This window comes from Centruroides sculpturatus, unplaced genomic scaffold (genome assembly GCF_000671375.1).
Source record: "Centruroides sculpturatus isolate CEXI.00-Female unplaced genomic scaffold, Cexi_2.0 scaffold709, whole genome shotgun sequence".
In the NCBI taxonomy this organism is placed as follows: domain Eukaryota; kingdom Metazoa; phylum Arthropoda; class Arachnida; order Scorpiones; family Buthidae; genus Centruroides; species Centruroides sculpturatus.
Window position 1 is genome coordinate 419752 of NW_019384949.1, and position 17581 is coordinate 437332.

The 17581-nt window shown below is 31.3% G+C and overlaps 2 protein-coding genes across 2 annotated transcripts in view; both read right to left on the reverse strand.

Moving 5' to 3' along the window:
- The window catches only part of LOC111632243, an 8024-nt gene extending 7145 nt beyond the window's left edge, over positions 1 to 879 (reverse strand). The window contains exons 1-2 of the mRNA XM_023376631.1: positions 628 to 879; positions 6 to 550 (exon numbers count right to left, since the gene is read on the reverse strand). Coding sequence (XP_023232399.1) covers positions 6 to 550; positions 628 to 665 — 583 coding nt within the window. The 5' untranslated portion in view covers positions 666 to 879. The remainder of the gene's footprint in view (positions 1 to 5; positions 551 to 627) is intronic.
- A 5095-nt stretch (positions 880 to 5974) lies between these two features.
- On the reverse strand, positions 5975 to 9360 carry LOC111632250. Its single transcript, XM_023376639.1, has 3 exons — positions 9308 to 9360; positions 7291 to 7464; positions 5975 to 7213 (listed from the first exon to the last, which is right to left on the reverse strand). Exons 1-3 carry the CDS (start codon positions 9331 to 9333, stop codon positions 6130 to 6132), a joined length of 1284 nt encoding a protein of 427 aa, XP_023232407.1. The 5' UTR covers positions 9334 to 9360; the 3' UTR covers positions 5975 to 6129.
- Positions 9361 to 17581: the final 8221 nt, after the last annotated feature.

Here is a 17581-nt window from a genome sequence, read left to right on the forward strand (position 1 = left end):
AGCACGCCAGATATGACTCTTTTCTACTTCGTTTAACAAGTTCATTGTAAAAACATACGACTGCAATTCTTCTTTATTCATGGCAAGAAATCTGACTTTTCCAATAAATGGCTTCATAACATTTCTTATTTCATTTCTTTTCGATTCTTCGTTCATCGAATAAAAATTGACTGCACCCAATTTTCTTTTAACTTCTTCTATGCTCCACTGATACACGGCGTGTAGTAAAAGTGATTCACTGACAGATTCATATATCGCTCGAGATAGCAGTCTATCAATTGTTGCAATTTTACAGCACTTAAAGTCGACTGTTCTAAATAATCTTCCTCCGTATTGGTTGAAAGCTACCCAGCAATAATAAATTATGGTTAGATCATCGATCTCACGTGCAAAATCGTGAATTGAACAAACGGTATTCAGTTTTATTTTCTGAATGATAAATGACCTGCATTTCTTTCTTAAATTCTCTAACTCGTATCTTAAACTCAGATGATACATGTCGAAAGCGTTTGTAATATAGGTCAATCCGGGATCGTCCGTCTGTACATAACTGTTTAAAATATATAAATTATAATTTATGACAATGTATCGAAATTAAATGAAAGGTGAGTATCGTGAAAAACTTACGTAACAAATTGTCTGATGGTCTCGATTGGATAAGGCATAAACAGTACTTTCGAATTTTCAAAATATATAATATAATGTTCCAATTGCCTGTGCAGGTCTTCATTTAACTCAGCTTCTGGTATAATAATCTCTTCGTTTTTATCGTTTCGGATTCGTATCTCACTCGAAGAAATCCTAAAACAACAGAAAAATATTTATTATTACTTTCAAACAAACATCTCTGTTGTACTGTACGGTAGTTGTACAACATGTTAATACTAATATGAATACTTTTGTTAATGTAAAGATTTTTGTCTAAGTGTATAGTTATTGACAAATTATCGATGGTCCTTTTGTTAAATAAATGGATTTTCGATACTTCCTTTATCACTCCCCGACTAGAATTAAAAAATAATTAAGGTAAAGAAAGAAAAACTCGTGTGTACAGTTTTTCTTTTAAAAAATACAAATAATACAGGATTCGTGTGGAATTGCTTTGTAATTCTCTACGAACAAAAATTGATTTTTTTGTAACTTATCGTATTCTGAATATGTGTATAGGTCATTGTATACTGTACGGTTATAATTAACTAGCTGTTACCTAAGGATTTTGCCGCGAGGATTTTGCGAGCAAACCCCATTTATATTTAGTATTTCAACAACTATAGTAATTGTAATATAACACCTACCGCTTAGAAGGATGAGAATTGCCGAGAATCAAGGGAAATGTTTTAAATTTGATCAATTTTCTGCAACGTTTACAAACGTTTTATAATCAGTAACTATAATCTAACTATAATCAAACGTTTTATAATCAATAACTAATTCGAATTTAAAACGGTTCGAACATTTTTAAAATCGAAATAGATAAGAATATTTATAACATTGTCTGAAATGTTATGAATTTAATACATCTAAGTACTCAATAANCTTAATCTAAATGGGGCGAACACTTCAAGAATATCCGCAGGGAGCTGGTTTGTTTCTGATAATTCAAGCCCCATCCTAAACATCCTGTGGAACTCACGATAGGCATGGTTAAAAAGGCCCTCTTACAACCGATAGGGCGGTATGAGCCAAATGAGAAAGTAAATTTACATTAAATATGTCTTCGATTTATTCATTATATTATAAGTTTAAAATAAAAACATCTATTGAAATACTGAATCAATATATAACAAAATAATAAAATTTTTAAATTGTTTTACTTTTTACTTCGTTCGATATCTTCGAAATTAACAATGGTCTTGTCTTCGATAATCGCGAATGCTTTGTTACATGAAACAATACTTTTACATTGTTAACAATTATTGTTACTGTAGAAAGCTTTGATATTTATTCGAAAACTAGCAAATAGGCCCGGCGTTGCTCGGGTAAAAGTAACAATAGCGAAAATTAAGATTATTAAGTTATAGTCAATCTTACCATTTTTTACAAAATGCAAGAATTGGGTCCCCCTATTTCCAGACTAATCAGAGAATTTTTAGATGGGTTAAAAAATGTTCGATTTCCCGCAAAACGAAAAAACTGCAATCTGCGTCTGAAAATCTTGTCCATCGCTTTGTCTTAACACTTCATTCTTAATACTTTTATTATCGAAGCCTTAATTCTGTTACTCTCCCCCAGGGTGGATTTTAAAAACTCCCTTCTTAGTGTGCGTTCTCAAGACGTACCTTAACTATGTACCAAATTTCAACTTTCAACTCCTAACCGTTTGGGCTCTGCGCTAATTATTATTATGTTGGGTTTATACTCGGTTCACACCGGTGGCTGCGTACTATGCCGGACCAGAGTTAAGGCATAGTAACCAAAACAAAAGTAAAATTAAAAAACTGTGTCAGTACACGTGTCTGTATTCAGGAATTTTTAACAATATGACAAGTATTCAATATAGTGGTCTTAGGTAGTGTGATGTATGTGTTTCTATTCAATTGTAATGTTCTCATGCTTTTGTGTAGTGTGTGTAGTATCATACCTGTACAGGAGAGAACGACAGATACAATAAGCACCCTATCGATCCTCCACAGATGCCTTATTTCCTGGGCGAGTTCTGTGTACTTGCTAATTTATTTAGTGCATGTGTTTTGTACATTGTGAGTGTACAGAATGGCTACATCTATAATGTATCTGATTTTATTGGATTTTTCAATGAGTGTGATGTCTAGTCTGTTGTGGTAAATTGTTTTATTTGTGATTACGGCTCTGTCGTAGTACATTTTGTACGTGTTGTTTTCCAATACCGTTTGTGGAATATACTTGTAATATAGTTCGTGGATGTTTACCAATTTGTTTTTCTTGGCAAGCTCTTGGTGTATTATATTTGCTACTTGATTGTGTCTATGTAAGTAATCTGTCTGTGCCAAGAGCTTGCAACCAGAAGTGATGTGTTGTACAGTTTCTGGCATGATGTGACATTTTCTGCATGTGTCATTTGTGAGTGTTGTATCTTTGAGTATGTGTTTTCTGTAGTTTTTAGTATTTATGACCTGATCCTGTATGGCAATCATGAATCCTTCCGTCTCCCCAAAGAGGCATCCCCGATCTAACCAGCTGTTTGACGCAGTTTTGTCAACAAAATCCTGGGCCAGGTCGTAAGGATGCCTGCCATGGAGAGCCTTTTGAGCCCATGATTGCTTAATGTTGTCTATGCTTTTTATATGTTGTGTCATGTCTGTATGTTGTGAGTGTAAGTTTAATGGTGTGTTATTTGAGTCTGCTAGAGTTACTGCTTTATGTAACTGTGATGTTTCTTGTTTCTTGTAGAAAAAGTCTCGCATTGACTGTATTTGTTTGTAGTGAAGGTTAACTATGTCAATCAGGCCGCACGTGGAAGGGTTAATCTTTCTATGGCGGATTTAGGATAATGTTGTTTATGCTTAGTAAGTGTTGTTCTTGTTTTCCTTTGGAGTTGCTCGAGATCTGTGTGAGTCCAATGTATAACTCCAAAAGAGTATATGAGTACTGGGATAACTTATGTGTTTATTGCTTTAACTGTGTTCTGAGGATAGCATTTAACCCATTTTGGTATTCTTTAATTAATCTTTGCTTTATTTGTGTATTTTCTGTTAGTTTGGCCTGTTGGAATCTTAAATACTTGTAAAACTCGCCCTCTTCCATGGATTCAATAACATCTCCATTTCCAAGTACAAATCTTCTTTTCTTCAGGACTCCTTTTTCTATGTTAAGTGTTTTGCATTTGTCTAGGCCTAGGCCAAACACCATTTGTATGTCTTTAGTGTGTGAGTGTGTGATTTGTAGGAGTTGATAAAGTTGCTTTTGTTTGGATGATAAAGTTTTATGTCATCCATGTGCACGAGATGTGACAGTGTAAACTGTGTTGTTTTTTCATGTCTGATTATTATTATTATTATTATCAACCCGTCTCGATTGTATATATAGATACATAAAAATAAATTTAAAATCTTTTTTAACGATAAATAAAGTATAAGTTTTATTTCAATAAACCAGAAACGAGTTGTGAAACCAAAAACCAGAAATTTTGGTAGTGCCATCTCTTATCATATTTTATTTTTAAAAACTTTTTATATTTTTAAATATTATAAAATGACAAAAAGCTTAGTTTTCATGAAAGAGGTAAGTTTTATAAAAACAAAAAATTGTAAACGCTAATAACGAGTAAAACCGTCATTAAATCTGACCTTACTGGAGCTAGACACGACTATTATAATCTCCCGTTACAACTTATTCTTCTTAAACTCTATCAGAGTTTTTCTAAACTTGAAGATAGTGTACCCATGAAAGATTAAAAAAAATACTAACGGCTGCTAAATAAATATACAGTACTATAATTAAAAACGAATAAAGTTACTTTTGGCATACACCTTATTAACCAAATTCAAAAAATTAGGTCTGAAAGTAAACTCTAGATGAGCAGAAAACTTCAACTATTTAAGTCGAGAAACACATGAGCCCAAATGCTATCTTGAAAGTCTGCATGTTGCATCTCTAAATTTTCAATTTGCATTCATTGGAAATCTTTTAATTCCAAAGAACTGTAAACAACTACATCCTGATACATAATTATATTAGTGGTCTGTTCTAGACTCCTAATTGGTTGAATCTTTCGCTAAACTCTTCAATTAACGAGTTTACTATATTCTGGTACATAAGTATAAACACCATTAAACTCGTTTTATTGGTTTTTTCAAAATACTTTTTTATTTGAAGAAAATAATTATTAGTTTTAGTTTTATTATCTCGCCTTTTAAGTTTACTTTCAAAAGATTTGATGTATGTAAACATAACATCAATACTTTTGCCAAAACCTTGTAATTTTACGTTCAATTTATTCATATGAACGAAGACATCTGTAAAAAAACATTAAATTGCTGACCCACTTATGAATCATTGATCTGAGGAAAGTTTGAGTCCAACCATTATAAAATTTTAACTGATTCTGACTAAGATATTTCAGCACATATTCATTTAAATAATAACCAAGAAAAAAGTTTTAGGTTTATTGTTGAAAAAGAGAAAATAAAACGACAAATATTTGAATTATTCAAATTTTGGTCTCAGTCGATGCGTGTCACCAAAAATGAGCTCGCGTGTCACTTCTGACACGAGTGTAATACGTTCGCCATCACCAGAGCCGGCCCTACCATAGGGTGAACGGAGCAGCCGCTCCAGGCGCTAAGTCCTAGGGGGCGCCTCAGTGGTAAAGAAAATTAAAGGGTATAAATTAGGGGCAACCAGGGAGCGCCATAATAGGATCTCGCTCCATCCTAAATCTTGCCTCGGGCCGGCACTGGCCATCACGGTTCTATAACAATATACAAAATGGTGAAAAAGTTAATTGACTAAAAAAAATTAACGTGTAGGGTCCCGTTTTTGACTATACCGTTGTTGTATAATGGATATGAAAAAAGATGTCCACTTATTCGCTTCTCTGAAAAAGAGTGTTAAAAGTAAAGCAGCTTTTTCCCTCCCCCAGAAAACCATAAATATGTATGATTTAAACAAAACAATTGAAAACATTTTACAAATCGGTTAATTTATATTAAGTTTATATTGTGCGCTTTATACAAATATTAAATTTTGGGTTTTTCTTAGCGGGGACACCAAAGTAATCATGCTCTGTGCAATTGAATATTTTTGAGAAAGTGATTTACAGCTGTTTTAATGTTTATATTGATATATTACTTAAGAATTTAATATTAAATAATACAAAATTAAGTTGTTCATTTTTTAGAAAACTGAGTTGGAGATAATTGAGTAACCTCAGGTAATTAACATGAATTTTAAATTAGAGGAAAAATATTGACGTAAATATAAAAATTTTTGTTGGAATAATTCAATATAACATTAAGAATGCATGATTTATAAATTAAAAATTTATTATCTCAATCTAAAATTTACATAAAAATATATAAGAAAATTTTTTATTACTACAGTTTATATTTTGTTTAATCAAATGCGATACAGTAAGAAATAATCATAGTCGAATTTAACTACATTATATTCTCGTTCAGATTTCGCTTTTTTTCAGAGAAACTTTTCACTTCAAAAATATAAATCAACATAAAAATAAATATTATTCATAATTGTTCTGTCACAGGTTAGAATTTTGTCTTCAAATTTCCTTGCATCTGTTCCTTCGTCGCTCACAAAGTAACTCACTTGAGGTGAAAACTCGATATCGGGTTGAACATTTTCAGCGTGGAAAAAGTAAGCAAAGAAACGAATTTTCCAATATTTTTCTAGATACAACTTCGTTTGCAGATCTGATACTCCCTCTGAATTGCAAACGGTCTCGAACGAAAACTGCCCGTTGTCCACATTGTTAATATACGCGTGTACGTACATTGGAAAACTTTCGCCAAGCTTCACCGGAAATCGAAGTGTCGTAACGAAACAATCTTCCCTCACAACTACTTCGCTGCTAAAATATATGTAACCTTCCATCTTTCTGTTTGCGACCATAAAAGAATTTTCAACATTTATGTACGAGAACAAGTTAAAATAATTTATTTCACTTCTGGTTTTTGTTTCTCGACTGAAGTAACTGGGATAAAAGGTATAATTACCATACTTAAAAGCATGCCAGATACGAATCTTTTCTAACACGTGTAACAAGTTCATTGTAAAAACAGAGGATTGCAATTCATCTTCATTTATGGCAAGAAATCTGACTTTTCCAATAAATGGCTTCATAATACTTCTAATTGCATTCCTTTCCGATTCTTTACTTATTGAAAGGAATCTGTATTCACCCTGTTTTCTTTTAACTTCTTCTATGCACCACTGATACACGGCTCGGAGTAAACGGAATTCACTGACAGATTCATATATCGCTCGAGATAGCAGTCTATCAATTGTTGCAATTTTACAACACTTAAAGCCGACTGTTGTAAATAGTCTTATTCCGTGTTCGTCGAAAGCTTGCCAGCAATAATAAGTTATGACCACATCACCGATCTCACGTGCAAAATCGTGGATTAAACAGACGGTATGCAGGTTTATTTGACGAATGATAAATGATCTGCATTTCAGTCTTAACTTCTCTAACTCGTATCTTAAACTCAGATGATACAGATTGAAAGCGTGTTTATAAGAGGTCAATCCGGGATCGTCCGTCTGTAAATAACTGTTTAAAAAATATAAATTATAATTTATTACAAAGTATTACAATTAGATGAAAGGAAAGTATCGTGAAAAACTTACGTAACGAATTGTCTGATGGTCTCGATTGGATAAGGCATAAACAGTACTTTCGAATTTTCACAATATGTAATATGATGTTCTAATTGCCTGTTCAAGACTTTATTTAACTGAACTTCTGATATAATAATTTCTTCGTATTTTTCGTTTCGGATTCGTATCTCACCCGAATAAACCCTAAACAACAAAAAGGTATTTATTATTATCAATACTTTCAAATAAACATGTCTGTTGTTCCGTACTGTAGTTGTAGTATTTCTGACAATTGTGTATGAACAATAAATGCATTACTAATATTTGAAAAATAGATACTAAAACTTTTGTATTAGATTATTACCTTGATTATCGCGAAACAATCAAAATCCAAGTTTTATTTTCTACGAGCTATCGTACCAGAAAACGCTGCATTTTTTAAAAAAAAAAAAAATATCTCTCTTCTATGAATAGGGAAGTATTTCGGGATATGTTTTTCAGTAGACTAAAGAGGGGAGTAGTATGATATACATTCCTGTTAATAGAATAAAGATATTTCTGAATATTTTAAAAAAGACACATTGTATGATAGATCAGAGATATTATTTGATTATCAATAGATGTTAATACTAATATTAAAGTGACCTTTTGTTAATGTAAATATTTTTGTGTATGTGTATGGTTTCTGACCGAGTACCAACGGCCCTTTTGTATATTTGTCGATACGTCTTCTATCACTCCCGGACTAGAATTTTTAATAAAATTAAAAAGAAACAAAACTTGTCTGTACAGTTTTTGTTATATGCAAATAATCCAAGATTCGTGTGGAAATGTTTTGTAATTCTTCACGAACAATAATTGATTTTTCTATAACCTGTCATATTCTGAAAATCTATGTGTATAGGTCATTGTATACTGTACTGTTATAACTGATAGTGATAGTCCTAAACTTCGATTTCCTGCAATTATCCATTTTATTATTTCCTTGCCGAATGGCATCATTTGATTTCTTGTCGCTTACAAGGGAAAGGAGTGTATAACTTAACACTGTCGTGCCTCTATATTTATTCTGAACATGATTTCTCACGCTTTGTAGACCGGTCGAATAAGTGAATTTATCTGTAATGTTATTTAATGTGGAACTTGTTATCATTTAACAAATAACTGCTTTAATACGTACTAGATCTATTGCTTAAATAAAACATTTTTGTTGTGTTTGAAATGTCTATTAAAAATTCTTCTTTAAAACAGAGTTAAAAGAAAATGCTTAACGATATTAATGTAAATAATTACCAACAAAATATGTTGTAAAATTATTAGCATCAAATTAATTTTAATCAAATCTTTGTACAAAATATAATTAATTAATTCATTCGTTCATCTGCCTTAAAGAAATAAACGGCACTTTTACATTTTAGAACTCAACGTCCGATTTACTTGTTGATGGAACTGAGGGATCCGCGATTTACATGTCACAAACACTGAGCTATTCGAATTAAATTTTATATAAAAAGTGAGTATTAATCATTTGTATATTAAAAATTAAACACAGCTTATTAATTCAAACTTTAAAGACCAAACACAATTTCAACAAGAGAAGAGAAATTTTAAGCTAGTTTAACCTTTTGAACTTTAAAAGTGAAAGAGTCTATTTCTCGAGTTCGAACATTGTAAACAGACGGTTATTTACACAAGGAAATAAGCTTTTTGTGAGGTTTTGTTTAGTCATTGTCTCCAGTAAGACAATTGAAACTTTTGTTAATTAAATACTTTTAGTTTAAATATTTTAGAAAATTTATATATATAAATTTAATAAGAGTATGTTTATTTGACGCGAATATATGTGATGAATAAGTACAAATAACAGACAGAAAATCAACTTATGTTATTTATCTCGTTATTTTTTAATCCCTCGATAGCAGCACAGCATCGCTTTATTTCTCAGATTTTTTATTAAAAAAAGCATGCGATACTCAATGGCAAAACTGGTAAAATGATTTTTTTGCCCATACATATAGAGACTCTACAAACAGAAAACAATACTTACCGACTCTGTACTTCTCGATCTGCCATTTCTTCGGCTCGTTTTCGTACTGACTTCTCGAGTATGACGTCGAAGAACGGAGGCAACATGCGCTTAGAAGTAGAAAGAAATCATCACGGTAATTGGCTGCAGATGCCACATGACTTTGATGTCACCACTTCTTTGCAAAAACACTTAATTTTTTAATTGAATTAATTGTATATACTGTATATCCGACAATAAAACTGGCTTTATACGTTTATTTATTGTGATCTCACGTATCTAAGAAATTAGCATGTAAATAAGTGAACCATTACGTGCTTACGAGTAACAGCATGACGTTGAAGTGATTTCACAATCGTTTAAAGCTTTTATAATTTAGGTTGTGGACAATGTGGCCTGTGACGTGATGTGGTGTGGTCTTGGCGCGTCAGTTTCATATTCAAATTGTTGTTGTTTCGAGTCCCGTTGCAATAAATTTGGTTTCGTTTTACACTATAATTTTTAATTTGTTATATTGTCAGGTAGAAAAACTGTAAGTCGTAGAAAATTAATAAACAGCAAAGTTTCTTTCAAATTTCAAACTTTTACAATATTTATATTAATAAACAATCTTTCTGCTATGGCGTGTCACGTGAGAATTCAAATTGTATTTGTAAGCGAACTTTTGTTAATAATAATTGCACTTATATGATTTCTCTCTGGTGTGAATTCGAAGATGTCTTAATAGATTGATCTTTTGTGTAAATCTTCGTTTGCAATGGTTAAAGGTAAAAGATTTCTTTCCGTAATAACTAAGGAAAATCCGGTTTTAACTTATAACTGGCAACAGCACGGCTTTTCTACTGTGTAAATCCTCCTATAAATTTCAAAGTATGACTTTCAACAGAATTCTTTGCCACAATTTTTCCGGATATCTTTTTCGAACTTTGATACAGAAAATCTACGAAATACAAAATATTAACTTGAATGTTAACGTACAAAATAATTCGTTTATAATAATTACTACAATGAAATGCATAAAAAGTTATATCTGCATTGCTTGGAAGTAATTAATTCACAATATTGAATCCATTCTTGTTTCCAGATGTAAATATTTAGTTTTTTCTTCCAAACTTAGGAATTCTTCAATAGGAACTTTGGCTGCCTCAAGATACATCTTAAAAAATGTAGAAATTAGACATTGAGAAGAAATAATTAACTGTAGCATTAACTTTCAATTTAATGATGTTTTAAAAACTACAATTGTTAACAAGAAGAAATTTTTAATGTAGAAACGATATTTTGCACTACTTAAAAGCTGTGTTGAAAAATCTGAAAAATAAATGAGATGTAGTTATTAATAGTTCTTTTACTGATACTAGTTTAACCAACTACGTATCCTCGGCTAGCCCCCTACATCGTCAACGGCGACGAACTGGTTGGTTTTTTTTTTTCTCCTCATCGTATTTCGAATGGGTCATTACATAAATAAAACATTTTAATTCGAGCATTAAATTTTTTATCTTATAAGTAAGATTAATATAATTGAACATGGTTATTTACGTTTAATACAACTTTTAACAAAAAAGCTTTAGTCATTTCTTTCGTCAGTTTTGCAATTTTTATGAACTAAAGATGCTATGAACGACGAAAGGAAATGACTGAAGTAAAGAATTTTGTTTTGTTAAAAGTTGTGCTTATATTTACTTTATCCTTTGTTAGTGACATAATTTATATGTACAATGAAAACGATTTATCATAATAAGGGACATGTTTTTGTAATCACAATACTTGGCTCATAGCATTAAACAGAAGATAGAAACTTTTCGTTATCGAACTCAAAAACGCCGTTTTCCTTGTATTTTCTAAAATATAAAAATAAGTATTGTGCGATTATTTTCATAGTTGAACGTACTTTGAATTAATTAAAATTAATATTTTATTACTATTGCAGTATGTATCTTATAAGAACTTTCTATACTACATGTTGAAAACAATGATAAGATTGTCATTGTGTATTCGTATATAAATTCGTATATGCATATTTTCAATGTAATGTTACTTTTAGCTCTTAAATTTCTCTTTCATACGTGATGATAAATTCCCTCTTATGTGGCGTATAGTTAAACTTGAGGTGCGAAAATAGACATGATAAACGTAAAAGCTTTCTTCATATAGATCACTGTTTCTCAACGGGGGCGATATCGACCCAGTGTGGGCGTTTCTTTATGTTGAGGGGGTCGGTTTGTAACAATTTATATTTTGGGGGACGAAAAACAATTTCCTGCGCGATATAGTAAAACATCATATTAAAAATAATTAGATATTTTATTCGTTATATCGTACAATAATTTAACAAATAACATTTATAGTAGTCACTAGTCTATTCAATGCAGTACGAATTTGGCGCTAGCCTTGTCCCTCGGCATTGGAATTTTGTAGTGAAGGGGGCGATACTATGTAACGGTTTTATTGAAGGGGCGATACTACGATCTTTAAAGCTGAAATTCAGAGAGTAAAGCAGGTGGGTCAAATAGTAACCTTCGTAGTAGGGTTCAGTTTAGATTTGTCATTCGTTTGTTCATACGCTTGCTCGTTATATCCGGTAAGTACGTGTTTTTTAACATTTTATTAAAGAAATGTTTAGGTAAACTTTATAAGAGAATTTATGTACAATACGTAATGTAATTATATATCGCGAAATTTTCGTTTTCTGTTCAGTATGTAACTCATAATGTTTCGAACGATAAGTACAGTGGTCATGTCCTTTATTGTCCAAATTGTGTTAGTTTAATTAATCAGTAAAATAAAATGGCCCACCAGTGGCCGAGCGGTCTTCGTACCCTAAACACTGGGAGTTCGGTCGTGTGTTCGTGCCGCGATCGGACAGGCTGGCTGCTTGAAGTTTTCCGGGTTTTCTCCTTGCCGATAACGACTAAATAGGAGGCCAGTTCCCCCATAAAAGTCCTCCCGGAAGGCATTCTTTCCCCTCGCGTAACATCGCGCCCCAGAGAAGGCAACGGGAAACCATTCTGGGTACTAACATTCCCTAGTACACACCTTGGCGTATTCTTAATCTGCGCCGGTTGTCGCCGACGTCAGTAATCTGATATGGCACGCAGAAGAGAAAATAAAATGTGGTAAAATTATACATTATTATTACGCGTTTTCTATTAATTTGTTTATTGTTAGATAAACATTTCATAGACGTTTCGGTAAAGTTATAGTTTTTTGCCATTACGGATTTTTGTTTTGACAAATTCGATAGTAATGTCCAAAACACATTGAATTTTATAATCGCTATAAAGAAAAAAATTATAGAATTGCTTACAGATTCTTTAGCGTTCCAGCCGATATTGCTTAAACTCGTTTGGATGGTGGAGTAATATACTGTACTGGACAGCGGAGGCGTACATAACGTGTCACGTGACACTACTTGCAAACTTCGCTAACCACAACTATGTGACGTCTCTGTGACAATAAATAATTATAGATTTGTCGTCTAAATCAATTAATACAAATAGAAATGGCTTATATTTGTCTTAACCGTTTTATTTTATATAGTATATTGTCAAAACGTTTGAGGTCACTCACTAAAGTTTTTGCATTNCAACTATGTGACGTCTCTGTGACAATAAATAATTATAGATTTGTCGTCTAAATCAATTAATACAAATAGAAATGGCTTATATTTGTCTTAACCGTTTTATTTTATATAGTATATTGTCAAAACGTTTGAGGTCACTCACTAAAGTTTTTGCATTTGGTCAGAATTAATAAAACACGAAGTTTCATCTCGATAGGATGACAACCCTTGTCGACTTGAACGTTTAACACGAACACGAGGATGAGTGAGGTGGAAGATATTAATCAACAGTAAAAAAAATCAATAACAGAGAAATATAAAAGTTTTCGATGTAGTAGGTGTCTCTAACATTCAATTACAAGACTAGAGTATGCTGGACATAATTTCTCTTCGATGTTTCTTGATATATTTTTCGATACTTTTGCGCAGGAGTCAATGCAAACTCTCTTTGTTCTTCATTCACAGTGAATAATCAATGAAAGTTTTGCAATAATTTATATAATACTAAGACTTTTCTATTCGGATATAAATTGTTTTTTTCGAAACAATAGTTGTAAAATGCGTTAGAGCAGCTTTTCTTAATTTTTTCATGTTCACAGACCAGTACTTTTGTAAAAATAAATAAAAATATTTATAAGAGAGACCGGCACCGGTCTGCAGACCACAGTTCTAGTGGCACTTGTGTTGAGTACACAGATGCGAAGATCGGTCGTCACAGGTAAAGGGTAGCAGTGTTTTTTTATGAATTAATAATTTTGTTAGTGTCTGTAGTGTGTTAAAATCTTTTGTTATTGAATAGTTAAAATAATGAATAGTGTTAGCACTTTCTGATCCGTTTATCTTTGAATAATATACAATTAATCATGGTACTTTCATAATATGAAAGCATCAGATAATGTCAGCGAAATCACTTATTACCAGGGCTGTGGAGTCGCGTAAAAATCCACCGACTCCGACTCTTCCTTACCATCCGACTCCAACTCCGTTTCATATACATAACAAGTTGGTAAGTAAAAGGGAGTCGGAGTCGGCGGATTTTTTGACGACTCCGACTCCGACTCCGACTCCACAGCCCTGCTTATTACTCATATAAAACATTAGAAATAAAATTTGAACTGAATAAACTAAACCAACACAAGTACGTTAGAATTGCCTTAGAGAATTGCTTAACTTGCGATTCGAACATCATGTCATGTTTGCATGATTCAAAAATTTTAATTAAAAATCTTAAATGAACTTTATTTTCTCTGTAAGGCTGACACGTGTATTCGACAAGTTGAAAAAGTACTGTATGTGCGATAATATTATTAAATAATACAAGTATAAATTGCAAAAAATAGGATTTATTAGGGAAGACGTACACAATACTTAAAATTATAACACTTCTTATTCGATAACTTCTGGAAAAGTTTTAAAGATTCTGCACAAGTAATGCACAAACAGTACTTTCGAATTTTTAAAATATGTAATAAGAAGTTCCAAATGCCTGTTCAGGATTTTATTTAACTGAGACTCTGATATAATAATTTCTATGTTGTAATACTTTTGGATTCGTATTTCGCTCGAAGAAATCCTAAAAAAAATATTTATTACAGTATTACTTTCAAACAAACATTTCTGTTGTACGTTAGTTGTAGTATTTCTGACAATATTGTATGAACAATAAATGCATGACTAATATTTTAAAAATAGGTATTAAAGTTCTTGTATTAGATTATCATCTTGGGTTTGATGGCTTTGCGATAATCAAGTTTTATTTCCTAGGAGCTATCGTACCAGGAAATGCTGCATTTTTTAAAAGGAAAGGCAATTCTATCCCATGTATTTCGGGATATGTTTTTCAGTAGAGTGAAGAGGAACGTAGCCCAATATACAATCCTGTTAATAGAATAAAGATATCCCTGAATATTTTAAAGGAGACACTTCGTATGATAGAGCAGAGATATTATTTAATTATCAATAGGTATTAATACTAGTATCAAAGTCACCTTTTGTCAATGCAAATACTTTTATGTATGTGTAGTCTATTGTTTTTGAGGGAGTATCGACGGTTATTTTATTAATTAATAAAATACTGTAAATGAATTTTCGATACTTCTATCACTATCAAACTAAAATTTTTAATAAAATTAAAAAAACAAAAACTTCTCTGTACAGTTTTCGTAATAGAAAATTTAAATAATCCAGGATTCGAGTGGAATTCTTTTGTAATTCTCTACGAACAATAATTGGTTTTTCTGTAACCTATCGTATTATGAATCTAATCTTGAAATTTTCCATTATTTTGTTATACAAGTCTAAAGCTTGAAAGTAAAAAATCATTAATCTAACAGAATATTCATCAATCGACATCCATTGTAAAAAGTGATTAAACAAGATCTTTAAGAGGGGGAAGCTGGAGATTTTTTCAACAATGTTTCAATTTATGTTTCAACTATTTAAATTTTCAGTTTATCTCTCCACTAAACTCAAGAACCAACTGTAAGTTTACATCATTAAAATTTAATTAAGTTCTTTAATTAATAGACATTCAAGAGCAGGGCGGCTTATGTTAACTAATTACACTGTTTAATTAACATTGTATATCATTACTCTCAACGGAATATGAATGACACTTTACTAATCGGCTTTCAGACCGATCGGAAAGTTGTTAGCCATATAAAATCAATGGAATTAGTCAGATGAGTGAGAGAAGGGAACGACATTCAATACCTTTAGTAGGGTCTGTGACAAACTTATGAAGTTCTCGATAAGGTTCAAATCTGTAAAGCGGAAACTTAAACCTAAGATGATGGCTATCCCTTGTACAGAATGTCAAAACCACAAGGTGACAAATTTCTCACAACAACGAGAGTGAAAACTAACTGTGCATATACTGAAATAGAAGTGAACAACAAACGGACAGTTCCTTGCTCATATCTGCATTCAAAATTGATCTAATAGGCGCTCTATATTATTACTGCAACATTAGTAAATAGCACTCACCTGCTTGGGTGTGAAGTGTTACACCATACAAACTATATAAGTAATTAATTGTTCACATTTAACAACTCGTGTAGTTTCATTTCTAAATGGTACTTTCTTAACTTTAATAATTTGTTATTATTAAACTCGTTTTTTCTAAGGACATAATCCCCACGTAGTTTTAGACATTCTGATAATGTTTATAAAATGAGTCATTTACTGGGCCATCACAACCTAATCAATATTAATTATCAAATATTAATTAATGTACTCCGAAGACTTCCTAAAAACATCTTTACATTTCCAGGATATACTGTGAAAAGTATTCCTCCTGATATTAAAGTCAAATTATTACATTTAAAGACTCGGATATTTATCTTTTTAAATAATATTTTCGTAAATTAACAATTTATTATGTTTTAAACTTTCTTTCATAATCCCCGGTAACGCCAAGAAGCTAGTAAATTTATGAATTTGAATTTTTAGGATGTAGATGCAGATACACTTGACGTTCCTCCTGAAGTTATTGTGGTAAGTATAATATTATGAATATTAATATGAGCAGATCGCGGAGGTAACTATTTCGGGGCATTCAGGATAAAATCTGGCAGGCGAAGAACTACAAAAATTTTTCGTCGGCTATTTTCATAAAAATATGTTAGGCCGTATACTTTTCCACTAATCGCATCTAAAGATGGGTCTGCCTGAATGGCACTCGATGATTCTTAAGATAGACATTTAAAGAAAATTTCCTTTACAGAAGTTCTAACAATTGAATTTATTACAATCAGATATTTGTACTTATTGCTAATTTATACATTATTGTTGCAGGATATTGTTGAAGGAGATAAAGGAAAAAAAAAAAACGAAAATAACGAAATAATAATTAAGGAAAAATTATTCTTTTACATTTTAATATTGAAATTACTACAGAAAATTTGAACAACTTTAAAAATTATGCATTTTTTAATACGAGTATTAAACAATAAAAATTAATGCAAAAACTGTTGATTGTGAAATCGCTGTCTTCTATACCAATATACAAAATGGTGGAGAAGTTAATTAACAAAGAAAAATTAACGTGTAGGGTCCCGTTTTTGAATATCCGCTTGCTCTATAATTGATACGAAAAAAGAGGTTTACATATTCGCTCCTCCGAAAAGGAGTGTTAAAAATAAAGCAGCTCTTTACCTCCCTCAGAAAACTATAAATATGTATGATTTAAACAACAAAACAATTGAAAACATTTTACAAATCAGTTCATTTATATTAAATTTATATTGCGCGCTTTATACAAAATATTGAATTTTGGGCGTTTCTTAGTTGGGACACCAACGTTATCATGCTCTGTGCAATTGAATATTTTTGAAACAAGTAATTTACAGCTATTCTAATATGTATATTGAAATTTTATTCAAGAATTTAATATTAAATAACAGAAAATTAATTTGTTCATTTTTCAGAAAATTAAATTGGAGATAATTCGGTAATCTCAGGTAACATGAATTTTAAATCAGAAAAAAAAAATATTAATTTAAATATAAAAATTTCTCTTGGAACAATTCAATATAACTTCAAAAATGTATGATTTATAAATTGAAAATTTCATTATCTGTATCTAAAATTTATATAAAAATATATAAGAGAATTTCTTATTTCCACTGTTTATATTTTGTTTAATCAAATGTGGATATCGAATAGCTCTTACATTTAGATAAAAATTCTTCTCAAGTTTTCATATTTCTATCGTCATTAACATGAAGAAA